At 40.4% G+C, this 27,140-nt stretch overlaps 2 protein-coding genes and 1 non-coding gene across 3 annotated transcripts in view; all 3 read right to left on the bottom strand.

Annotated features, from left to right (window-relative positions):
- Positions 1 to 15,366, bottom strand: part of LOC108118295 — a 49,836-nt gene extending 34,470 nt beyond the window's left edge. The window contains exons 1-2 of the mRNA XM_017230906.2: positions 14,768 to 15,366; positions 4,445 to 4,735 (exon numbers count right to left, since the gene is read on the bottom strand). Of these exons, the coding sequence (XP_017086395.1) occupies positions 4,445 to 4,723 (279 nt within the window). The 5' untranslated portion in view covers positions 4,724 to 4,735; positions 14,768 to 15,366. The remainder of the gene's footprint in view (positions 1 to 4,444; positions 4,736 to 14,767) is intronic.
- Trnaq-cug lies at positions 5,818 to 5,889 on the bottom strand. Its single transcript has one exon. It is a non-coding gene; the product is annotated as a tRNA-Gln (tRNA).
- Positions 15,367 to 15,851: 485 nt separating the features above from the next.
- Positions 15,852 to 25,782, bottom strand: LOC108118297 (putative uncharacterized protein DDB_G0288537). The gene is made up of 6 exons (XM_017230909.1): positions 25,553 to 25,782; positions 23,556 to 24,811; positions 23,134 to 23,229; positions 17,359 to 17,530; positions 16,817 to 17,291; positions 15,852 to 16,746 (listed from the first exon to the last, which is right to left on the bottom strand). Exons 2-6 carry the CDS (start codon positions 24,770 to 24,772, stop codon positions 16,469 to 16,471), a joined length of 2,238 nt encoding a protein of 745 aa, XP_017086398.1. The 5' UTR covers positions 24,773 to 24,811; positions 25,553 to 25,782; the 3' UTR covers positions 15,852 to 16,468.
- Positions 25,783 to 27,140: the final 1,358 nt, after the last annotated feature.

Raw genomic sequence — 27,140 nt, 5'->3', positions numbered from 1 at the left:
TAATTGAAAATGCAACAATGGCTCAGCGGAAGTGCAGCGATTCAGGTTGACTTCGAATTGATTTTGGTTGCCTTGTGATTGATTGTGTCTCAATTAGAGCCAAATTGCCCCGGCTGTGACAACTCAGCAGAAAATAGAAAAAACAAACTAATGAGATTCGTTTGATTGGGGTCTGGACCATCAATCGATTAGCTAATGAGATCCCCCATATCCATTCGAATCTTTTTAATGCACCTTGGAAATAACGAAAGATTTGGGTTTAGTATTAGAAAACAAACATGACTGTGTGAATAAAAAAATAAGAAAATAATTATATAATATATAAATAAATAAGACTTTTATAAGTATTACCCAACTCTATCAAAGATTACAAATTCAGGTGCAAAGGTTTATTGATTTCTGTAAATTTTCCCTAGAACTATACTCTACCAAACAAATCGGAGATCTTGAAAGACAATCTAGGAAGTTGCTACGATAAATATGCATGAGATCCCTACAATGTAACCCGAAATGGGATTGCAATCAGAATTAATTTTCCCGTACTGGGCAACTTCATTAGGAGACTAATTGAGACATAAATGTAGGGAGAGAGAGAGAGAGAGAGAGAGAGGGGAGGAAACCCGGAAAACACTTTCCATTTGGGCTACCGTTTTTTGTTACCAATGGGGTATGGGCTATGCCACGCACATATCCAAAGAAAATCAATTCGGAAACAAAAGACTTCGGACACGAACTCGAAACGAGAAATGGTAACAGTTTAAAAGGTTCATTGAACATCGGACAACTCATGGACAACTTTCGAATGGCCAACATGGACGACATGATGTTGCCATGTTGTTGTTGCCACAATTACCGAAACAAGATCGAAGTGCTTGGTTTTCATTCGGAATACGAAATGCGGGTGCTAACCACCACCTCAACATTCGCTTTCTGGCCCTGAAACAACAATGCCGACCATGATGCTGGCCAAAAATAAAACATCGTGCTCATGACTTTACATTTGCTTGCGCACAACGATTACCAAATTTAAATAAAGTTTGTCATTTTCTTGAGGTATTGAAGGGAGGGAGGTTTGCTTTAATGAGCAGTGAACAACAATTAATGAACAGTCTCGTTTCAGGAAAATATACAAAGTTAATTTATGCAGAATACGTCTTCAAGTATTTCTGATGGACTCTTCTGATGGGTAAGGTAAATAACATAATTATTTACAGTGTTTGTATAAATATTATTACAAGTCACTGTTCTATTTATATCTTAAACAAAATGAAATATGTTACCAATTGCTATGCAAATCACATTCATCGGAAAACCAAATACAAAATGCCAATTAAGAAACTAAATCATTTTTTGCGGTTTAATCGTAAAACCACAATTATGCATACCAATCCGACTGTTGATTTTACAAGGCATATTCTGTTTTTTTATAACCAAATTTTAATACCTTTTGAGAGCATTAAAACCCCTATCAAAACAGTTTAATTCGAGCAACCTGTCTTCCATATGTAACCCCTATTCTGGTTGTCAAGTTGCCGTCTTGTTTAAACACATATACCTACATACATGTGTATATATAGGCATAAGCCCGAGCGATCTGGTCAGGGTTTTTAGTCTTTACCAAAAGGGGAAATAGACCCCTTTCCGACTTAACTTTTAAGCCAGACAGGAGTCGAGACAAAGACGCTTCTTTTCGGCCAAAAGAGCTCTTCTTTTCACAGGCAGCGCCTTCGAGCGGAACCGTCTTGGATCAACCTTTTCGCTGTTTTTTTTTTTTTGCAGCTGCCCCAGCGACAGGTGTACCCAAATCCCACATATCTACATACATACAAGTTCAAAATGGCAGTGGAGGTACCAAGTTTATATATTTTTGACTGATATTCTATATGAAGAAAATACTTTTCCGATCACAAAAACCATCTTTTGGTCACCTTTGGCACACGCACTTGCCCTGAAAGTTTTCTCACAATCTTAATGACAGCCAACGGACAAGGCAGCGGGGAAATCATCATTTGCTTTTGGCCATAAATATCAAATTCATATTAGTTGCCAACCAAGTGGAACCCCCTCGATCCGTCGAACCGACCCGTTTGTTTGGCTTATCGTGTGAACTAATCTCGAAGTCGTAGTCGGAGTCTTCAAGTCTCGGAACTGGAGTCGTAGCTGTGAAATGATGTGCGAGTCTATGAGCATAATACTTCCCCCATAATACCCTCCCCCTCTTACCCCTTTTGGTACCCCAATGTATATGTATATCATGGACCGATTGTTGACCGTCTACGCTGAAATTGAAGCCCAGGAAAATGGTGCGACTGGAAGTTGTTTGCAGCTACTTTATTACACTCGGCACCACAAAAGACGTACACCAAGACGTTCGTCTGAAGGTTTCCCTGACTGATATGTATATATATATATATATAGGTATATATATCGTTTTTGTCGCCGAGAGACCCCTCGTTGCAGTTGAGTGCCCCCGACTACGGCAAAAGAAACACATTAAAAGCATATCAAGTGGAATCATCGGTGTGTTCTCAGCGTTTGTCAGTTACAGGTTGCAACTTGCTGCTTGCAACGCGCAGGTTGCCAGTTGCCTGTTGCTAGATCTAGCGGAAGCTACTTCCTAAAAAAAAAAAAAAAACACTGTTGACTTTGACCAGAAAGAAAGCCAAAAACAATCAATTCACTTTGTCTTTGGTGATCTTTCGTAGACAATGGATCTGTAGATGGTAACAAAATCAAAGCTGGCAACTGTCAACAAATGTTTTATTTTTGGGCTTGGCCCACGCGATTTGGCCAGATTTGATTGCCATTGTCTGCATGTTGATTTCTTTCCATTACGTGGCATTGTCTGCTTACGAGTGATTGTCGGGGTGTGTATAGTTTAGAAAAGACTATGTAAAATACACAGAAAAACGCATTTTTATAGGGTATATATGCAAGTCGAGCTACATATAGATTGTAAGTCCCTCGACACATATCGTGTCGCCTTATGCCACGCCTTTGATTTTGTATGTTGCAAAAGCAGCAGCCATGTAAGAGAAATAAAACTAAAAACTGAAATAAGAGCACATGCCGTCCGTGCAATTAGTTTAATGTTAGTGGCCGCACCTAGGCCTCGCCTCGCCTCGCCTCAAGATCTCCGCTCCAGATCTCCGAACCCCAAGCCCCCCAATTCCACAACACTTAACACTTAACACTCTACACTATCCCAACTCTCAGCTTCCAACTCCCATTTCAACTCGAAAAGCTGACGATCCCATTCGAACGGGTCGATTGGATGGGGTTAACTACTGTATCTGGTTGTAAGTGAGTCATGGCGATCGAAATATATCTAATCGATAGTTGAAAAGCAACGCCGAAAGACAGTTACACAAGGGCAGGCCATTATCTGATGCAAATCGGTGTGAGGATGATCAAATACCCAAATATTACTATTTATGGTTAATATGGCAGATTATTCCCTGTCGAAATGGACTATGAAATTGGTTAAGTCTGTGAGAATCGTTGGCATATTCAGACTTTATATTATTATAATCAACAATATACCGAAAAAGGTTAATTTTTGTTGCAAATTTTCTAAGATTAATCTCGATATCAAATGAGAATTGTAAACATGTAATTCTGTCTGATTCCAATCAGAGTAGTTATATTTACAGCAGAGCAAATCGACTTGTACTATCTCTAGAGAGGGATCTTTTTTTTGCAAACGTATTAACGATAAGTGGGAAAGTTTCAACTTGTTCATCTTTCATCTAGATATACCTATGAATAAACTAGAGCTGGAACCCCTTGTCTGACATCCCATTTCTTGTTGCAATCGGACTAATTGTTGTACGAACTTTAATTTTGCATAATTCCCCCGGCATAACCCCATTTTCGAGGAGGGGCCACTGCCAGGGCAATCATTAATATACAGATTTATGTTTATTAAGAGTTGCTCACTAAATTTATGCAACTGGGTGGCGCTCTCGGTTCCTCGAAGACCTAAAAGAACCAAAGAACCACTCCGCTCTGCCCTGGGCCAACCAAACCGACAATTGGCCATGTGAAAAGTTTGCCTTGACTGGGAACTAGCAAACGGAGACAGTGAACTCACTGTTCAAGGGAAGATTGAAAAACTGTTGACTAGAGACTGAGGACGGGAGACCAAAGACCAAAGAGTGGGTGGTGCATCTGTGGCGCCCACATCATTCCAACTTGACTCACAAACTCTCTAGCAGCCAATTAACACAATTTCGACTGTTGATACTGAAGGTTGTCAAATATATCTACTGGAGGCCATCAATAATGGTAGTTGCTGGTTTCAGTTAAATTAAAACTCCATTTCATGGGAATAAAAATCGTAGTCTTTGTCAAATGCAAACACTTCAGGAATAATATTAAATACACGGTCTTGTACCATATTTATGATTTATTTACTTAAAAATATATATAATCAAAAGCCTACCTGCACGGCACAGTTGAGGAAGCAGTTGTTCTGTCCGGGACCATTGAGCAGTCCCTTGGAGGAGGGTTCCAAAGTTGGTGACGTCAAACTATTGGGCGCCCTCAGTAATTCCAGAATGCGATTCCGTTCCGATCCATTTTGTATAGAACCCACGGCATATGGCTTGGGCTGATGGCCATACAGACTGTTTGTGGGCGTTGCGGGTGTGGCAGCTGCGCCACTGGCCAAACGATACAGTGTACCCGGAGTGGTCATTCTGCTTCCACTTCTCGCTGACATCCAAAAATTGAGCTGCAAATGGAAGACAAAGGAAGAAAGGGTTTAGAGACAAGTGTCACTCAAACAATGGATAGATTCCCTCATGACAGCTTAATGTTGACCCAAAACCAAGGTGTCTAAAATGTCCAAACATCACTCCATGTCAGTGGAGAAACCAAGACTCCAGATCTCAGATCTGTGATTTGAGATCCAAGATTCAAGATGATGTGGGTTGGCCCTGACGTGTCGCCGGCAATTAGTCGCAGCTGTGAAAATTCCCTCATGCAAAGCAGAAGCGTGATCACGAAGGTGGAATTCGAGTACTACACGGAAACCCCAGATGTGTTGGGAGGTCACTGATTTTGTAAACTCAAAAAACTACAGCCTAACATGAAAGAAAAACCACCTAGATATTGTATTATTTATAAAAATAGGTAAGGTAAAATTATAGAACTAAGGAAAACAAATATCATTTAACTTATTCCTAAAGAATTAAATTGATAAATATTTTTTGTTCAAAGCCATTAAGAAGTGTGCTAAAATCGTTTAACCCTGGACAATTTGGCATAAATAAATACGAAATCAACCTATCCGATTAGTGATTGTGTTTGTAATTATACATACATGGTTATAAATATTAATGAAGTGAAATCAATGATGGCTTAAATCCTTATCGATTGCCCAAACCGGAATGAAATCTTCTAATCTTCAGCTAAAAAAAAAAAAGAGTTCTGCGAGTGAAAGTCAAGAAAGCCAAGATCGGATCGGATACTATAGATATATTTCTCTTGAAAGCCATGCAGACATCTTGCGTGAAGTGGCGTGTCGTGGTTATTTGTGTCACTTGGCGGAAATGGCCAACTGGGATTATGCAACCGTTAATTGCAGGCCAGCCATCGTCATTCGCAATTCATTCATCAAATTGCACGGCACGGCCGAGACATTTTTTGTTATCTTTGTTTGCCCACATTTTCTGCTTTGCAATGCGAGCAGAAATAGTTGAGCATAGCCCAGATGCCAACGAAACTTTCTCAAAATTATACATATATAGTTTCTTATAAAAAAAAAAACAAAGTAATAAAGTAAAAAAGAAAAGAAAAAAGATTTCTTTAATCAGGTTCCACCGAGATTTGAACTCGGATCGCAGGATTCAGAGTCCTGAGTGCTAACCATTACACCATGGAACCCACATGTCGACCGCCGACCAAAATGTCGTTTATCACTTTCGTCTACGCAATGCCTAGAGCTATTTTTAGCTGCCGATAGCAATAATTAAAAATAGAAATGCTGAATCTGTTTTATTCTGGACTTAGTTGGAATTTTTTCATTTAATATATTCCACCTTTGTTTTAATATATTCTTCCTGGAATATATTAAATTTTTAGAGCTGAGCCCATTTACAAAGATAGCTTATTTTGTGTTAAATATTAACTAAATTCATATGCACTCAAATTTCAAATTCCGAACACAAATCAGTTTGATAAATATGTTTTTGTAATGGCCGAACATTTGAATATTGTATTCCAATCCATTTCGGTATTGCCCTTAATTCCGGGAATTAATTTTTCAAGTGGAAACCCGAGACCTGTATGGGTGCGCATGAAAATGAAAATAAAATATCAAAAAACGAAAATCGAGCCCAGAAGTCGAAAGATTTTCCCAATTCCCAATGGTCAATTTAAGTTTTTATGCGCCGAACGTTGCTAATTGATAAATGCTGCCATAGGGCAACCGTTTCACCTTTCCCGATCCGCTGCACCCTAATTAGCATAATCTTCCCGAGCAACAGTTGCACCTGCAACAAAAACAGTTTTGCATATTAATCGAGTTGGTTGGAAAAAAAAAACAAAACAAAAAGAACAAATAAAGTCACGTGGAATGGGGCAGCGGCATTTCAATTGCTGTTGCGTGAAATGCAACAATTTGTGGCAGCAGCAACAGCCAATCAACATTCGACATCGTCTCGCTGTCAATTCAATTTTAGGATCTATCACTGGGCCATGCAACATCATAAGTGCGGATAAACTTTATAATTTTCCCCTGCTGCTTTTGTTTTTTGTTTTCGGATAATTAAGAAATTCTTGTTAAATTACAAGTGAACCAGACGAAAAAACGTGGCAATGCGAGTCACGCAATCGTAAATGCTGCTTTATGACTTTTTCTCTTTACCTAAATGAATTATTAAATATTTCGCAAAGATATGAGAGATATTTATCGAGAAATAAAAATATTATTGATTGGATAAAGACGTTCATAAAAAAGTGATCTCAATGATGATTGTTAAAAATATAAACTATTTTTCTCATTGAAAATGATTGTAAAACATTTCCCAATTCTATTTCGGATATATCATAAAAGTACTCTGTTTTATTTTTCAAGAATCTTCAAGAGGGCAATTAATAATAAAGTTGTAAGTTTCAGGAATTTTGTGTATAAAAAACAGAATTTCATCACCGAAAAGTGGGCCGTGGATACCTTCTTTCTCATCCCAATGGGCAGGCCACACACATATCTTCGTCTTTTGCTCGGTCACGCACTCAAATTTTCGCGACAATTACGCAGACTTCAGGCTAATGGGTTCTGGCCAATCATTATGTTGTTGCCTTCCGGCTTGGCCCGAGTCTTAACCCATGCTGGCGCCACCAGATCGGTCCATTAGTCATGAGTGGCCACTGGTCAGAGGATAGGATAGGTACATATACTCGTGGATAGTGGAAGTGGATTGACCTCGCCGGGAAAACGTGACATAATGCAAATCACACTGGGGGCAGATAATGGACCAAGTGGCTTGCTGGCCACAATAAAAACTTAAAACAAAATGAATTGGTTAAAATGAAAATGGGCTTGGTATATCACTGGCCGGCAGTTTCTACTGTTTAAATTTAAAAAATTCTTGGAGAAAAATTTGATATCCACAGAGCACGAATTTGTGATTCATTTTAAGGTTTTTTAATACCATTTCCCTTGGGACTTGACCATTTTAAAATGCTACCATTAAACAGCTTATCTTATCTTACCTTTTCTTTTGTAAACAAACATTATGAAAATTGGTAAACTAATTGAAAACGGATTACTGTAAGACGGATTTAGAGTGCAATCCAATCCAAACTGGTGGGGGTCAGGGGAACTTTCTTCACTCTGCCACAGATTCTTGTGGTTCCATTAGACCGGGAATTCAAGCTTCCATGCATTTGCCTCGGATTTTCCCCTGGATTACCTACCTTCAGTCTACATGACTGACAATTACAATAGCTCAATCAAGTACACAGCCACCTGCCTTCGGAAATACTCATGGTACCGAGACCAAGGGGCCTCATCTCAATGCTGCCTTCGTTAGCCCCCATCCCGATGATTAGGCCCCAATTGCTCTAGAAACTATGCCAAGAATGTTGAGCACCTGTTGGCATCATTTCTGCAGCAGGCAAACGAGTGGCTTGTCTCCGACCCTGAGAAATCAATGCAGTTTCTTCTCATTTCGCCTTTGTTTATCGACTCAGCTCGACTTTGCTCCCTCCACTGCAGTGCACTACGAATGAAACGGTTGAACGTGACGGAGTTATGAACTGAAAACTAGCATCTCTTCTACAGCTAAGCTATATATCTTGCTGGACTGGAATATTAAAAAAAAACAAAGAAAAAAAGTGGGAGCTGAATGTGCCCACGTGTTGCTGCTGCCTTCTCCACGTACTTAATTTGACAATTTAACGGCCAGCTTTTCGTTTCGGAACTTACACCCACACAAAACTTACTCTTCAGATAACGCGTTCATCTATTGAATATGCCACCCACACACCGCCCGAGCACCTGAGTGCACTGAAAACTATTTTTCAACTTCTTTGTAGTCCGACCATTAAGCTCAAACTTTGTCAAAACAAGACGCACTGCTAAACGCATTTCCTGTAAGGGGAACATATCATCAAAATCATCTGAGAATACAGATTTATTGGAATTTTAATTAAGATCTCAGGGATGTATAACATTCAAAATTTAGATAATTATTTCCAATTTTATAGGAAATAATCGAATTATTTTTGCTCAGCGAAACTCAACAAAAATGCAACCAAGTTAAGCGAGTTAAATTGAACTCCAGCGGACTGAATCGAAGTCCATTGAAGTTGGCACGAGTTTGGAGCACTGCCAACAAATTGCGGCGCATTCCAGTTGCAAACTCAGGTGCAGACATTAATTTGGCATTCCCAATTGTCGCGCATCAAATCGGTGATCGACTTGCAGCCTAAATGATGGACTTAGTGTTGCTGTTTAATTTAATGGAATATATAACTCAATATTAACAATTCCACATAATTATTCCTACAAAATTTATTGTCTAAATATCAGCATCCCAAATTTGTATTTAATCTTTATGGGAAATCAAATACTTTTTTGGGACAATAAGGGACGTAAGAAATACAAATAAATAATATTTTTTGTAGTATTAATCAGATATCTGTTAAATAGTTAAGCTAAATACATACACACCCTTTAAAAACGAAGAAACCCATATACCCATACTACTCTAAGTAAAAAACACGAAGAAAAATGGATGTCTTTGTGCGGAAAATTTCAGCGCGAAAGCGCTAAAACATAAATGCTCGAGCTGGTCGGATTTGGATTGAGATTGGGATTGGGTGAAAAGGGGATACGGGTACGGGTACGGGTACGAGTATGGGTATGGGTACTTTACTATACTGTCCCATAGCGACCGCGAAATCGAGAACTGCCAAGACAATGGCTGATTGTGACTGACAGTATAATTTATAGTTTTGCGATTTGAACTGCGTCGCAGCCGGGCATTTGACTTTAGTTGCCGACAAAGAGTTTGCCGAGATCTGCGAACCATCTCTTTCAGAGTTCTGCAACTCTTCAGGTCTTCAGCTTCTAGCAGTCCATCTATGGTATGTGTCCACTGTGGCGTGAGGAACCAATCAAATGGAAACGTAGCGAATCGGAACTTTGTGTGTGGCACAACCGCAGATGTCAGTTATGACAGCGGTCATCTCGGATCTCGGATCTCGGATCGTGAAGCTCGAATCTCCATCTCCATACCCATCATCATTACGATCATCATGGAGGTATGCAAATTGGCCATTGTAGAGGCCTATCAGATGTAGGACTCATTAGTGAATCGGTTTGGCACTGGCCATTAGCAACACCTTCAACCAGTTAATTATGGTACTGGCCATAAATCCGCGCTAGCCGCTAGATGGCTAACAAGATCTACCCAGAGATACAGATACATCTATTGATAGACATGGATCGATGTTTCTATGGATAGTGGGTGTGTTATGCAAATGCCACGCATAATAACTTCAGTAAATATACCAGCCAAAAAGCCAACTTACATATACATACAACACACTCATACAACAGCATTTGTTGTCTTAAAAACGTATTTTGTGGCTTTTAGCCACGTGCTGTTCTCTGACATTCTTGCTCTCCATCTCTCTGTAGACGGTTTTTATTTTATGGAAATTAACATTTTTTAATGGGTTTCTGTTTTCAGGCCAGGCCCGACCAGCGCAGACATTAATTGTTCGTCGGAGGAGAGCCGTGTCATGCTGCATGTGAGATTTCCTATAGCGTCCATGTACGTAGATATGTGTGCCGGTGATTTCCCCGGTCAGGCAAACAAAATCAAAAAATAAAGAAAAAAAACAACAACAGAAAATGCTACAAGTTGCGTGTAGCTCTGGGTAAAAATCCATCGCCGATCCATCGATCTGAACGAGTTTTGGCCACCCGATTGCATTTAACGGTGGCCCACTCGATTGGTCTGGGGTGAAAGCGGTCGCATGTTAAGTATAACTTGGGAATGATAAAAAAAAAATACTCTAAAAAGAAGGTGTCCAATTTTTAAAGTCATCTCGTTTTGCAACTTAAGAAGAACTTTAAACATAAGAATAGTATTAAGCAAAATCCACAGACTTAAATCAAACCTTAGACATTTGGAAATACTATACCCACTGGTCCACGGATGCTAAGCAGCGCGTCAAAAGCTGGAAGATAATCAATCAATCAGAAACACAAAGAGCTTTATGAAGCAAATCGGTAATGTGGAAAATTCTTCGAACAGACAGACTGGAAATGATAATAAGGATAATGATAATGATCGCTTCCACATGGAACACACAGCTCGAGGCGTTTCGAATGGGAAAAAAATAACCAATTTGTATGCGATGCGATGGGAAAATGGAACTGCAAACCACTTGAGTTGACTGCATTTTCGGGAAAACGGGAAAATTCATCTCAAATGGAATTGAGTGGAGAGGATAACAAGTGCAGCGATCGCATTACACAAGGACTCACTTTCTGAGTAGAAAATTAAAAACCAGTACCGGCTATCTCAATCTATCAATCGCCAATTTAAAATCGATTAAGAGAAAAGTCAATGGAAAAACAGCAAGGAAAACGGGTCTCCTCTCGACCATCAGATTCCTGTCCACATTTTAGTTAAGACGTTGTTGAAATTTGAATGCCCCAAGCAAAATAACCCCAAAAAAGAAGCAACAGAACACGCAACTTGAACACAGATCGAACTTAATTACAAGCCGGGGCGAGAAGAAGCCCCAAAACTGAAAAACAGAGTTGTCGGGAGTTCTTGAGTTGGGTTCCCTTGTTCCAGTCAGTCCCCATAAGATACACATCCCACTACACAGAGAACCACTTCAGCCTAATTCCGATTCCGAATCGGAATACGACGCCCACAAGATGACAAATGGTCGATGGCAACGCCATCCGCAGATGGATAGATATTTAGATACCGTGGCTGGGTACCATAATATGGCATTGCCATGGGAGATCCGAATGGGATCCGCAGACAATGCCCAACGATGGAACTGAGGGAACCGTGGAGCCACAAAGCAGGTTCAATGACAGCCCCAGCCCGCGATAATTATCATCATCACATAGCCCTGGTACTGTGATAATTCATTAAAATTTTGTCGTTTCACCGACGTCTCTTCTTTTTGAAATCTCTGAAATAATGTCTTGAAAAGCTGTCGAGGGGTTTGTCTATGGCAAAGATACACCCAAAAACTAAGCAACTATCTTAAGGGGAACTTTTCTATACTTGATATATTGATCATACAATAGTGACCTTAAAATTGTATACAGAAAACAAGTTTACAGATAGATTTAAGTAATATCTGAATATTGTTAGATCTTGAGATTACCATGCAGATATTTTATTACCTTCTTAAATCACTACTATTTCTTAATCATTATTTAAAAAAAAATAATAACTCACCCAACCCACCTTATAGTATAGAATTTCCCTTTCTAAACCGTACAAAGTTCCCATGCTACCTAAAAAGATCTCAAATTAAACAAATTTTGTGAACTCCGCGAACTCCAAACTTTGTTCTCGTCATTAGACGAAGAATGAACAACGCCACCAGGGGCCAGTTCGTAAAATAGTTCGTAGATTCTAAGTACATGCTGTGCATACTTAAGCTTAATGCCTGCAGATGGGAGTGTCGGAATATAGATACGCACCTACATACACACACAAGGCTATAGCTTTATATAGTCGAACTATATATCGTTATGCCCTCTGCACATGTGCAGCAGCAATCAAAGATCTGTTTATTGTTTACAATAGCAGGCAGAACCATCAGCATCAGATCCACATCCCTACTCCTCCGCCCGAATAATTTTTAGCTGGCCAGGCACGTGCCCTTCCCCCCAATTCTTCACCACCCTTTAACCTCCTCCCCCTGAAATCCAGCATCCCAGAGTTTCCAAAAGTGCTGATTTGAATTTCATTTGGCTTCCTTGGCATTCGCTGGCACTACAATTTCGAATATAATTTATAGCAACGATAAGTTTTATGCACTGAGAAAAATAACATCTTTTATAATATTGTAGGTAACAATAAAACTTTATTTTAAACTATTTAAGTACCAAAAATCTTTTTACTGCAATAGAAACTTTTAAAGTACTTGATATTTTTAGATATAAAATACTTTTCAGTGAGCTGTGAAAGAGGAGTAAAGGGTGAATAATGTGGCGGGGGTGTAGTTGCACTGCATAATGCTATATGATTTTTATTTATGTTTTATGGACTGTTTACAGTGCAGGAAACCAGACTTCTTAATATTTTTCAGAGTTCTTAAAAGTTTTTGTTCGTTCATTGACATATTTCTCTTTAAAAAAAATATTAATGTTTACATTTTCAAACCCCTTGGCTTTCTTAAGTAGCTTTTTCTGCTTCCCTTTTTTAACTGGCTCTATAATTCTTCAAATTTTGCAATTATTTGAATCAACAATTCCTTTATGCCTCGGTCATAGCTCCTTTGGTTCGGCATTGGGTCAACTGCCTCGACTTCAACTCGTTTGAGTCTCACGCAATTTGCTTTGAACAATTTCTAAATTGACATTTGTTTGCGTGTGCCGGCATGTGTGTCTTTACTTGTTGCTCCAATTCAAATTAGCGAAACTTAAATGATGGTAAATTTTGCCAAAGCAAATTTCTTATCTACGCTCTTGATCTTCTTTGTTTTTGTTACGAACTCTGTAAGGGTATATTTAATGGGCATATCTGTTTCTATGGACAGTTTGTTAACCAGATATTCCTTTATTATAGAGTAGTTTTTTTTAACCATTTGACAGATCTAAGTACTTAAAATTTTTTTGAAAATATCTTGATGACAAAATAAACAGAGCATTGAAAAGTCAGCTATATAAGGAACTTTTGGATGCCAAGCCTTTTTCAATATACAGTTTCGGGTATCCCACAGTCGGACTATATCGTTCTTACTTGATTTCTTTCGTTATTTTCCTAAGACGCATATAAAATTGGTTAGCAACCTACGATGATCGCTGATGGTTTTTAATTACATGGCAGCTTGCAGACAGAGCCTCTTAGCCCCCCTAGAAGCCAACAAAAACTACGGGTTTGGCGACCACAACGGCAATTAACAATCTTTTTGGCGGCGACAACACTTAACGGGACAGCATTTTGCGAAGTCGAACGAACGCATCGATTACCTGAAGGCGTTGCTAAAGCAGGTGAAAATCAAAAAAAAAAAGAGAAAAAAAATTCGACAAACTCACAGGCAGCAGCTACGCAAATTTTACGCAATTGGGGCCAGCAAGAGAAGACAAAAAAAACGAAATGGGAAACTGCCATGGGCGGTTTTCCCAATGTTCGTTCGAATTTTTAATATAAAAAAACAAGATTCCAAAAATGCAATAACTAAAATGAAACCTTTACCATCAATCTGTCGCACTTGAAATATGGCAAGATTTCCAGTACATCACGTATACGACTGCATCGAGAGTGACTGACCCCGAAACCCCAACTACTTGTCCAAATGACTGAATGAATGAAATGACAGCCAAAGAAGCCGGAGCAACAAAATCCAGCTAAGCAAACATTACAATAAACAAAAAAAAGCATTTGCCAAAAATGTGAAACAAGAACAGGCCAAAATAAAAAGTTCCCCAGCGAAAAGTGACGGAGAGAATCGCCGTATAGAGACCTTCGGGCCATGAATCTGTTTTTGGCTTTTTGTGCATGTGAAGGCTTTCATTGCGAATCTTTATTTTTGGTGTCAATATTTGAACAGAGCTTGGAATTCTGTTTTATGTTAAGTTAAACAAGGCGTAACTAATGTAATTCCAGTTTTTAAAACACTATTATATGCGAAAATTAAAGATTTGTCAGTTTTCTAAACATTTTGCTTTCATTATGAAAGAAAACCTTATTCCAAGTTGAAAACCCAACTTTTATCCAAGCAACCAATTAGCCAATTTTCCTAGTTAATCAGAAAATCATGTGAAAACTAATGGGGAACCCTGATCACCAGTCAAATGTTCTTTTGAAACCATTCCCATTCTTTTGTGGTTCTGATTTTCCCTGGCAAACCATAGAAAATCACTTCCCAGGCGGATCAGCAATTGATTGAGGGAATGATTGATGGATGATGCCCAACACACACTATCTCGGATCTCACATATCAACTACTAGCCCCTCAAAAAACCCTAATCAGATTAGCTAGATGTCATAACCCGCTACGGCTATATACGGTATAGGTATAAGTATAGGTATAGGTTTTCACTTACCTGTTTTCCCAACACCTGTGGCTAAAATAACGATGATAATGATAATGACGATAAAGGTTGGAGGCTGGGACGATGCAACAATTGCGGTTGCATGTTGACCGGAAGTTTTCGGCTGGCCACAAGGCAGGATATGGATATCGCTGGATATCGGTGGATGTCCGTGGATGTCGTTGTCTTAAGTTTATTGTGTATACATTCCCTTGCCAAAAGAGAGCCAAAAAGAGAGTGCGAGAGGGCTTTGGCCCCGTGTGTTGGCCACTTTTCACACGCTTTCACTTGAACAAAAACTCAAAAAACTCAACAAACACAAACAAACTGGTCACTATTTGTTTTTCTTTATCATCTTTCTGGTTTTCACTCGCGAATTAGTTGTTGTTTTCTGTTTTGTCAAACCAAAAACAGGCAAAAGCATCCAGCAACAAGTGATATGTGCTCACAAATGCAAACAAACTAGCAAAGACACACGCGCACGTCAACAAAAACAATTGTGTGGCAACGGCGCAAACGCAAATGCAAATGCAAACACACTGCCAAATGTAAACAATGTCAGAGCAACCGTTGGACACGTCCGTTTGCTTCCGAGAGTGAAAAACAACTGAATGTTCGTATTGAGAGAGGCTCTCTCCCGTACGTAAGGCGCTGCGGGCAACAGATCTTTTAGCGTTCTCTCAGTGCGTTCAATTGCGAGAGAGAGTTCGTATTGAGAGAGAGTCTTGTTTTGATATTTAGTTTTCTGTCTCTCCCGACAGATGGCGCTTTTAAATCTTCGGCGGCGCTATTACCTAGCGGAAGTTTTACCAACGTCTAACCGATCTCAAGCAAATAAATAAAATAAAACATTAATAATAAACATAAAACGTTTAAGTAAATACAAGCACCTTAAGCACATCCCGTAATTTAAAACCTTAGTTTTTTAAAACTAAAAGCGTTTTTGCTGTTTATCTTGTTAAACAACCCGCTAAAAATTGGATGATGTCACGACTGATCCTGAAAAGTCCCCTAATACCTTTTCAGGTATCCTGTGGATTGGGGCCGCTTGCACTCCACAAGTGGCCTCGATCTCTTAAACCAAACAAATTTAATAAAAAAAATGTTTATTTTGCCATAATGAATAAAAACCAGTTAGGTGCCATTAGTTCTACGGACATGGGTAAGGGAAACCGTGAACCTTTTCCTCACACACTAATGTTAGTATTAGTTCATCTGCTCTCTAGTCCTAGTTTTGATAACATATAAGAGAAGAGGAGATCATTTTGTCTGGTATTATTTACGGATATTCGGCTAGATGTAAAAACACTTAACTAAATTCGAAGAGGAGCAAGAGCTAAGTATGTTATATCGGCAATTAGATACATAGATATACGGATAAGTACTTAAGGCTAGCAAGCTACTTATCGGCTAGGTATTCAACTAAAGCATAGACAAAAAAAATAAGGGGTTTGGGACATTATTGGTACACTCAAGACTAGACTATACATAGGGTCTAAATGGTAAATGTTAAATGGGGGTTTTGGTTTAGGTGGTTACATGTAAGTGTTGTTCAAGTGTGACTAGTATTCGTTTAGAGTTGGCTTATGGGTACATCGGCTACAATTACGATTGTTGTCATGACATGGAGCAGGATCGAGCAATATATATATTTCAATTGCTTGGCTGAGCGGGAGCTGGCGGAGCTGAAACTGGCGTCTGTTGTCTGCGCGGTCAAGCGACGATATCACTGCCGGGATTATAGCCAAAGTAGTTGAGGTTGAACTCGTCGCTAAAGAGAACTTCTTCCTCGGAAGGTTCAGCCTGGTGTGACATCTGAATGCCCAACTCCATAGGATCGATTTCGGTGATGTAGTACTGGGAGCTACCGCTGCCCATGTGGCCATTACCAGCCAAATGGTTGCTATTGCCGCTACCCAAGTTGCCATGTTGCTGCCGCAGGACACTTTCCGTGACCACCACATCCTTGTGTATGGGATTGAGATAGTCTTCTGTTAAAATAGATTGAAAACAATAAAGTTATTACGGAATGAAATGGAATCCTAAAGCAGTTCCCCATACCATTATCTAGCAGGACATCGTGGTAAGTACTGATGATGGAGTTAACAGACTGCACCTCGACCTCACGATGGATTCCGTTCAGGATCTGACCCGCCGTCTTTCGTAGCTCATCGTCGCTTAGGAGATCATTGAATGGCAACAGTCTTTGGTGGTGATGATTGTGATTGTGATGGTTCTGGTGGCTATGGTGGTGGTGCTGCTGCTGATTGGCCTCACTGCCAGCACTACCGGACGTCTGCATCATTTCCTGGGTAAGAGTTGCCGCTGCCACTGCCGCTTCATCGTACAGGCAACTACTGGCCTGTGTTGTATGTTGATGTGTCGTCTGATGTTGCTGTTGCGGCGAGTGTTGTTGCTGCTGCTGTTGCTGCTGATGTTGCTGCTGTTGCTGCAGCTGCTGCTGTTGCTGATGCTGCTGTATGCGCTCACGGTTGATGGACTCCATTTTGAAGAACAAATCCAGGCGTTGTTTTTTCTACAATTGAATTCGAATTAATAAGAGATTACTGAAAGTGTTTAACGGCTTTAAAAGCAACACTTACATGCTCCCAGGCCAGAACATTCTCTGCCGAATCACCGCTGGATATGGCCCACAGGTGACCAGCTCCTTGGGGAGCCTTAACGCCCTTGCGAAAATGTGGATTAATTGAGAGATTGTGTCGCACAGAGTTCTTCCAGCGATCATCGTTGGATTTGTAATATGGAAAGCGGTCACTGAAATATCGAAAATATGTTGGATCACTAAAAATATTGAAATATCTTTGATAAAGAGATAATGTATTTGAGTATTGTTTTCCTAGCCATACAGTTTAAGATTCAAGATTTCCTTTTGTTCTTGGTTTAAGAAATCTTAACTTTTTTCTTTATATTAATTTATATAGTAAATAAGCTCACTCCACTTTTTTATAAAGCTCCTTCAGGATTGGCTCTTCTATGAGAATACTCACCACTGGCCAGTTGACCAATTGCAATTAAAGTTTCAGCCCCTATTTCGACCAGCCAATCCGGAACGGAAACGAGGCAGTTTCCATGAAAACACGTCATCGCACAGCACTGCGGCAGACCCATACAAATCCGTAGTGAAATACTTGAATAGGGCCATACGGACATGGACATGGACACGGACATGGAAAACGGAAAAGGACATGGACAGGGACACTGGCACAAATTATGCGTCGTTTCTTTTCTTTTTGCCCTGGGTTCTCTAGCTCGTTTTTATTAGTCAGTCACGAACAGGCGATTTCGGTAGGTGGATGGTAGAAATAAGTACAAAAAAAAAAAGTGGAGTATGCCCCATGTCTAGCAGGTGGAAGAACCCGCAATCAGACCACTCCGACTCCCACTTTTCAGATGTAAAGAGGAAACAACGACGACCGGAAAGGACATCGCGTGCCAGGATTCTTCGCTGGGTTTTGGGTTTTTGGCTTGGGCTTTGGCTTCGGCTTGGGTGGGGCTTTTGGCGGACAACAAAATGGAAAGTATTTCAAATTACGACACACAGAGGATTGGAGTGGGCGGGCGGCACGCGCCGAGGTGGAAAAACTACCCCCGAATGGGTCAGGCTATGTCATTGGTTAACTACCACTGCCCCCGGGATTTTTCTCTCTCTACTATTTCCTACGCCCACATTTCAGCTCGAAAGCAATCCAAAAAATTTCAGCACGCGAACGAGAAAAGAGGAGTTCAGTTTTTGGGGGTTAGGCCATCCAACCCCCTAACCCCCAGCACCCACAATTTCTTTCGCTTTTCCGTATTTTCCTTTTCGGATTTTCCCTCATTCGGGAGAGAGAAATGACGACTCATAAATGTAGAAATGAACTGAAATATGGAAATCCACGGCATTTTCCCTCCAACCCTTTCCCGCTGCCAAAACGAAGTCCTTAATGATCCCTCGGCAATGTCCTGATAACTGCGATATGTGGGGAATGTGTGGATCTCCCCTTAAGTAACCGGGATATACTCTATACATATATATTTATATGGACTCTTGCGGGGATTTGGCACGCAGCCCGTCATGACGCATCAACCCATGATATGGCACTTGAAATTGCCTTCTCCAGAGTTGGGATCCAATATCCCGATGAATGAAATGAACTCTATTTGCCAGTGACTTGGCTGCTTTTACTTTTTGTTTTTAGCTTCATTTGTTTATGGATAAAGTTTTAAGATGTTCCAATGATAGTTCCCTAATTGCCAGATGTTTCCATATACAATTGGAATTTCATAAATCTCTGTGCTTTTAGTTAAGTACACAGTTCAGAAAGTATCTTATTAATCTAATCTTTTCCTAATATTTGTTCTATTTCAGAAATTTTCTTATAGATAATATTAGTTTGCTTTGCTATTCGCAACTACAAATGCATTTCCCTTCAGACCAAGCTCAACGAAATGCAAAGACTTAAGCTCATTCAAGTCCAAACTCTGACAATTTCGATTTAAGCCCTTCAACTCCCCCAAAAAAAACCTTTCAACTTTTTGATTTGCCGCATGCACTTGTAAATTTCAAAATCTTAAGTCAGCCATTGATAGTCCGGATGGAATGGTTTATGTTTATGGGCGCTGCATGACTGTCTGGTCTTAATCATGTACCCAGGCAATCGATACTAAGGCCTGTATATATATACGCATATATATATATATATATATATATAGCGGAAAAGGTAAATTATATATGCAAGTACAAGTTTGTATATCATGTTTTGGCTGCCGCACTTGTCGAATTGTCAACGTGGCTTCAAGCTCGTAGTTCTCCACTCGAAGGGGAAAAGCCACCCATTTTCTTTTTTTTTTTTTGATGGTAGGTGGTTGGATTGCCTGAGTGGATTCGGTAAGTTTGGTAAAAAAAAAAAATCAAATACCCTCTATCAGTGTCGTCATCGTTGTCAATGAATTTGACTGACTGACTTCGCCTCGGATTTGAATTCGGGTGACTACGTGAAAAAGGAAAATAAAGAGAAGGGCAGGTGGGTTTTACTATGAAATTGTCGAAGTACACGGAATGCCCGCCCACTTTCAACCCATCCAGTCCGCTGATAATAACTACATCATACTATATTATATATCCGCTTAAAATTAGTGCCAAGTCATGTATTTTAAACATGGTAATTTACTTTGCCAAGTCAGTTATTAGTAAACTTAAACAGAAAGATATTAAAATAAGTTTATGATAAGTTAAGGTTTGCCAGATATTCTGTAACTGGAAAATGATGTCCTGTACAAGCTAACGTTGAATTTAAATCACTGACTCTGCATCAAATAGGGGTTGTCCAGCCCTGATGAGAATTGCTATGTAATTGACTATCCAATACCAGACCCATTCCTATCGCCTCGCCACCAAGGCAGCCATTCCGAGCCATGATGAGGTCTGATAGGCTGTGATGGTCGCTCGGACTAGTTAGTTGGCTAGGGAGGATAGAGGCTAGAGGCTAGAGGCTTAAAGACCTGGAAGCCCAAAGGCCCAAATGGGCCGGGCCGTGTCTGGAAGTGCCTGGCACGCAAACCACCTCAAACACACTCTGGCGCTTCATTTTTTTTGACATGGCAGCAAGGACCGGGCCACCAGACTGGGCAACTACTTCTGCCCCTGGATCCGTATTTATATATATATATATATATATATATATACATATATGCGAATTTATAGTATATATCTGAATGGCTGTGGGGCCCACACATATATTTATTGCAATGCGCTAGTCAGTTCATAAATTGTTGCGGCTCGTTGGCTCTCCCCGGCCAATAAAAGAAATTGCCTGGATTTATGGCCAGGAGGAGAGTCGAAAGTAGAAGTTGCCTCATTTCGGTTGTGCAAAATGAAAAACTTTTTAATGGCAATTGCCAAATTCATTTTTTTTTTACTTTTTTTTGCACTCGCTGGGCGTAACTGTGGCCAGCCACGCCCTCCCGAAAAAAAGCTGGTAAATCGAAATCCAAAGTTATCCCAAGAACATCGGACTCGATCATGGTTGGCGGTTAGGAAAATCAAGAAAAAAAATATCCTTGAAGATTTTTTTTATTGTGGGTGGAGAGCCCTTGGTCTCAAGGAAATAATCTCCTGCTTTTCCACAATAAAATAAGCTAAGGACAAATCGAAATTAACCTTGATATTGTGTAACTTTTGATTCAGAAGAAAAACCATGATAGTCTTTTGTTTTTAGACTGATAGTTTTCCATGAGTTGAATGATTAAGAAAAAGTAATAAAAGTTTAATAATTATATTATAAGTCGTTGCAAGATGGACTGCTTTACTGCGAATGAATGCTAAACTTCGGCTTACCAAGTATCTACCTTCGGCTTCTTAATATAACTCTAAGTATTTTCTGAAATTCAAAGTAACAGCAATTTATGCCTACGTTTTAATGCCCTTCAAGAGTTACGAAATGCATTTCATATATCAAAAGGTTATCTTTTATAAGGGTCAGCCATTAATATTGATAGTTCTCCTAGTTGCGGTTGTTGAACGGATCCTGCCACATGTCCTGGCCGATCAAGCATGATCCGCATCCCATAAACACTCAATATGCTGTGGAAATTGACCGGAAGAAGAGGCGGAGGCATTTGCAACCCCCGCTTAACCCACTTAACCCCTTAACGCCGAACGCCGAACCCCGATCCAGGTAATTGCTCTCTACTATTTGAACATGAGCATAGGCAGTGGCATGGGCATGGGCATGAGCACGTCAAACACCTGATCCACGGGATGCAATGATGCATGTAAAAGGTGTAGAAAAGCCGGAAGGACCCCGACTTGCGCCTTCAACCCCCACAATTAATAATTATTGTGAGCATTGGAAATTTCATGGGCAATAGCCAGGGCGAAACGATTAAGAATTGAAAGGAAGGCGGAGAAGGCTCTACGGGTCGCGTGGGCGCGCAAAGTTCCGTAGATTGCCATTGGAAAACAGGAGGGGGCTTTAATAGGTGGGATGGGTGTCAAAACCCTGCGCAGGCGCCATTTTTGCCTTGACTGCGCGAGGACACGGCCCTGGAAAGACCACCCCAGTTCTCCCAGTGAAAAAGAAAAACCTCATGGCTATCACCCAACTGGGAGCCACAAAGTAAATTTGTGAATGGTTAATGAAAAGTTGCCCAAACTCCGACTAAACCGAAACTTCTTGGACTGTCGGTTCATTACATTAAATGCAAGGGGAGGTGAGCAGGTGATGGGCAAATGTCATAAATTATTTGCCTTCCACCCACTAACCCCTGCCCCTTCAAATGGGGTGGTTTTATATGTAAATTTATATAGGATATTTACACGCAACATTCTCGGCTGCGGCTTCAAATATTTACACTGATTCCGGAGCCCCAAAGTACAGAACTAAAACATACAAAACAGGTGAGGAATACGGGGGGGGTTCAGAATGCCAAATTAATGAACCTTGAAAAATGTGTTAAAAGATTTTCGTTTTCTTCGTTTACGATTCTTGTCGAATTGATATTTTCAAACTTAACTTGGATGGCATGGCGGGGGGAAATATGACAGGAAAATGGGTGGTAGTCTGCGGAAAGTAGGTAATAACTAAAACCAAAACTGAGAATGCATAAAAAAGGGTAAACTCGAATAAGTCTATAAATTTTCAGCATTAACTTTTATAGACTTATTTGGCTGGAGAATGATTTCTTCCACTTGACATCTTGACGTTGTATTGATTATATTTTTAATGTAAAATAGTCATTACTTCCAAATGCTTAAATATTATATATAAAATATATATATTTTCATGGGATTAATAAAAAAGAGAGATTATATTTCATAGAACTAAATTTAGTAAAGATGAACTAACTATCACTTGAAATATAATTTTCCTAAATAATTCAGATTAACAATGTCCCCAGTAAAATAATATCCAGCAATAATATCTGATATATAAAGATATATCAACTTAGTGTAAACAACTTGTTGAGCAACCCGCAAATAGTTTGTGTTACAACATTTTTGCTTTTCACCTTACGAGTATGTAATGGGCAGGAAAATGCAATTTTCCAGCCCATAAATTTTGTTTTGAGCTGCTAACTTTTGGCACTTTCATTGTTGCCATTGTTGGTGTTGGATTTTGTGTTTGTTTGGTTAACAACCAAGGAGCAACAACACAACAAACAACAACAATAAACACACACGAGGAAATCAAATGGCCAACGGGAATGCCCAAGAAAAATGCTTGAGATTTGTTTAATTACATCCGGCTGGCAGTTTTTGCCCTCAACAATAATAAAAGGAAAACACTCAAACACACAAAATGGCGTCCATCAAAATGGGCGATGGGTGGTAGGTAGTGGGTGGTGGGTGATGGGTGGTCTCAGTGGGTAGTACTTACGATATCCATTGGTATATGCCCGACACAGTCAGCTCACCCTTATCCTCGAGGGCGTATTCGATGAGCTCCGTGTAGGTGAACGGTGGTTTCTTTGGCCTGCTTGTTTTGCGGTGGTTGGTTTCGGATTTCCAGTAGCCAAGTTGGTGGGTGGGTGGTTCAGTGATTGGGTGGTCGTATAGTATAGATGGTTGGTAGTTCGTAGATGGGGGAATTCGTCAATTCGTCGGTGGCATCGATTGGAGAACGGCGGCAAAAGCAAATGGTAAACGCGTAAATTGGGAAAATGGATTTATAAAATATTAGAAAATGCATAAGAGATACTAATTTTAAAAAGATTATGACTGCTTTTGAATGGATAACGGTTTGTAGGAATGCTATTGGTAAGATTGATATCTTCGAAAAAATAATAAAGCTGTACTCACGCCTTGGAAGATGTATCTTCGACGACGACGTGCTCGGCTACGATCATGTCATTGCCGTCTAGCTCCGAGGTGACCTCCATTACCAGCTCCTCAAATTTTCGTCCCGTTTTGGTGGTGCCCACTCCAGCCATACATCCACTTGCAGGAACACTAGAAACGCCGCCGGTTCCAGCACTCGTTGGCATCGCCGAATTGGGCGATCGGGCTCGTTGATCCATAATCCCGGAACCCAGAGATGGATTCGAGTTGGTGGCAGATACGGCGGATACAGCGGAGGCGGATGTGGGCGAGGCGGAACTGCAAGGCGATGTACTGATCGCCACCGCCGTTGTAGGAGGTGGATGCGGATGAGGAGTACTTCCTTCTGGCAGATTCACTGCCTGTCCATGAACCTGATTGTGCGGCGACAGATGCGGAAACTCATCGAACTTAAAGTTAAGCAGCCAGGACAGGTTCTTATCCTCAAAATCAGCCTCGGTGGCTTCATTGGCACCATTTGCCGAACCAGATGAAGTGCGTCGACCTGCCGATAATATTCGCTGCTTCTGCGGCACTAAAAAGTTTGGGTTTTGATTGGAATTCTGGCCAGGATTCTGAGGATTCTGTTGTGCAGTCTGCTGTATGTGATTCGATTGTATGTGATTCGATGAGTTCTGTGACGATGATGATGATGATGATTGTTGTGGTGGCGGTAGAGTGGCATTCAGTTGTCCCAGATCCGCCTGCAAACCGGAATTATAGCGATGATCCAGCTCTAGGAGTTCGCCACCCGTCCATCCGCCATTGTCCTCAAGAGGAGCACTCGATGGTGGACAATGGGAATAGGCGGCGGCGGGCACAAGAAGACTGCTATCGTAGGCAAAGAGATCATTGATGAAAGAAGTTGAAGATTGGGCGGGTGCAGCATTGGTTGGATTGCTAGGTGGCTGTTCCAACTGCAAATGGAATTGCAGATCACCGGCATCGTAGTCCAAGTGCCGCTTCTTCCATGGATTCACTTCGATGGGCTCGTAATCCTGACCCAATGTTAACTCATCCTGATCGTCGTATTTGCGCTTCAGGAAATTGTAATCACCGGGAAGATTACTGGTATTATTAGTATTACTATTTTGATTGGTGGTGTTACTATTATTGTTGTTGTTGTTGTTGTTGTTGCTGGGATTCGATGTGGGGCTTGATGCACTGCCCGTGCCATTGACGGGCATGTTGACAATCATGATGTCCTGGTTGTCTCAATTTCAATCACGTAAGCCAAACTAAACACACAACGTTCACACAGTGAAAAAAGGGGCAAAGAAAGCACGGGAAAAAAATTGACGTGTATTTGTTGAGAGGATATGGTATAGGTTTTTCTTTTCTATTTTAATAACTTTTTTTTAGTTTAGTTAAGAGAGAAACAGTGAGAAATGTTTGGTCCGACTTGGCTAACCGTCTCGCGCTGCGACTGGCCACGGAATGCGATGGGCCGTCAGGAGTTGAGACCAACTTGACTGAGCTGTGAGCTGCGCTTGCGCCCTCCTTCGCCTCCTGCCGCTCATCCACATCTACAGCCATATCCATATCCACCACCCCCGGACACTCAGTCATGCACATAGGCGGTACGTCTACGAGGCGATTTGAGAGAGGACCTGTACCCGCGCCCATACCACTACCCTATCCCGTACCCCCAACCCCTTCCAATTCGATCGAACCCAAAGTCCAGGCAGTGATGACACAGGTATAAATGGTTTTACCTACACAAATTCTATACAATTTGTACACGTAGTGGTATTAAAATAATTGCATTTGAAATAGAAATAGAAAGAACGCATTGATAATCCTCTGATTTTACATTATTTCATTCTCGTGATATTTTATCATCATAATTATTTATATATTTGCAGAAATGATTATTAAATCTTGTAAACTTTATCTATCGCTTTATCAAATGTACTCTTATTCCAATTGTATTTTGTATACTCAGTTGAATTAAAGCCATGTACCTTAGGTACACTTACCTAAATACTTGCCACCACCGAGTCCAGGTCATGTGCCGCTGGTTCTGCTTGGTCGCTCGATTCGGCCATAATCGAACATGTGCGCCAAGCTGTCCGTTAGCCAATTTCGCGCTGACAGAGAACAGGGTGCGGGGTGATAGGTTCTGAGTTTTGGGTTCTGGGTGCACGGTAGACCCATTCAAGCGTCTAATCGACGACGCTTTTATGCACTCCATGTACCCAATGGACTCTATGCGCCCGTTTACTGCACAGGTGTTGCACCGGCTGGTTTTCAGGGAAGTGCGTCCCCATCTGTGCGACCTGGTCAAAAATAAAGCAAAAGTTATTGCATAATTGTACCAACAAACTTATTTCTATAAGGTCAACATCAACTCAGAAAGACTTTTAGCTGTGTAACCATTAAGATAAGTTTTTTGTTTGTCCAAATATCTGATTTCCGACAAAAATGGTGCAAATATAGAATGTAATACCTCGTTAAGTTTGTTTTTTAAATCCTTGCCGACCTGCATTCACACTTAAAAATGTCACAATTTTTTCTTTTTCGCCAAAATGGATGATTTTACCCCTTATCAAAAATGCGGAAATCGGCTTGTTCCAATGTACGCCTCAACATGAAAGTATTTTGCTCATAACTTGGCCGATAATGGCCCAAATATGGTATGTAATACCTCGCTGAGCTTGTTTTCTTATTCTTATCAAAACTGCATTCACAGTTTGAAATGTCGAATTTGGGCCATTTTTCGAAAATTTGGATGATGGTACCCTTTATCGAAAATTCGAAAATTGGTTACTCTGGTTTTTCTCCCCAAGACGCCAGTATTTTGCTCATAACTTGGCCGATAATGGCCCAAATATGGTATGTAATACCTCGCTGAGCTTGTTTTCTTATTCTTATCAAAACTGCATTCACAGTTTGAAATGTCGAATTTGGGCCATTTTTCGAAAATTTGGATGATGGTACCCCTTATTGAAAATGCGAAAATTGGTTACGACTGTTTTTCTCCCCAAGACGCCAGTATTTTGCTCATAACTTGGCCGATAATGGCCCAAATATGGTATGTAATACCTCGCTGAGCTTGTTTTCTTATTCTTATCAAAACTGCATTCACAGTTTGAAATGTCGAATTTGGGCCATTTTTCGAAAATTTGGATGATGGTACCCCTTATCGAAAATCCGAAAATTGGTTACTCCTGTTTTTCTCCCCCAAGTCGCCAGTATTTTGCTCATAACTTGGCCGATAATGGCCCAAATATGGTATGTAATACCTCGCTGAGCTTGTTTTCTTATTCTTATCAAAACTGCATTCACAGTTTGGAATGTCGAATTTGGGCCATTTTTCGAAAATTTGGATGATGGTACCCCTTATCGAAAATCCGAATATTGGTTACTCCTGTTTTTCTCCCCAAGTCGCCAGTATTTTGCTCATAACTTGGCCGATAATGGCCCAAATATGGTATGTAATACCTCGCTGAGCTTGTTTTCTTATTCTTATCAAAACTGCATTCACAGTTTGAAATGTCGAATTTGGGCCATTTTTCGAAAATTTGGATGATGGTACCCCTTATCGAAAATCCGAAAATTGGTTAC

This window comes from Drosophila eugracilis, unplaced genomic scaffold (genome assembly GCF_018153835.1).
Source record: "Drosophila eugracilis isolate 14026-0451.02 unplaced genomic scaffold, ASM1815383v1 contig_2147, whole genome shotgun sequence".
Classification (NCBI taxonomy): Eukaryota; Metazoa; Arthropoda; class Insecta; order Diptera; family Drosophilidae; genus Drosophila; species Drosophila eugracilis.
The sequence above is the reverse complement of the archived record's forward strand: the minus strand, read 5'-3'. Positions and strand labels throughout refer to the sequence as shown.

Bases quoted from the DNA above. Each gene is read 5' to 3' on its own strand.
- LOC108118297 (XM_017230909.1), bottom strand. From the start codon at position 24,772: ATGATTGTCAACATGCCCGTCAATGGCACGGGCAGTGCATCAAGCCCC. The intron at 23,230-23,555 runs GTGAGTACAGCT...CAAAACAAGCAG, and splicing joins GAAGATACATCTTCCAAGGC to GCCAAAGAAACCACCGTTCA. The intron at 16,747-16,816 runs GTATGGGGAACT...CTATTTTAACAG, and splicing joins CGATGTCCTGCTAGATAATG to AAGACTATCTCAATCCCATA.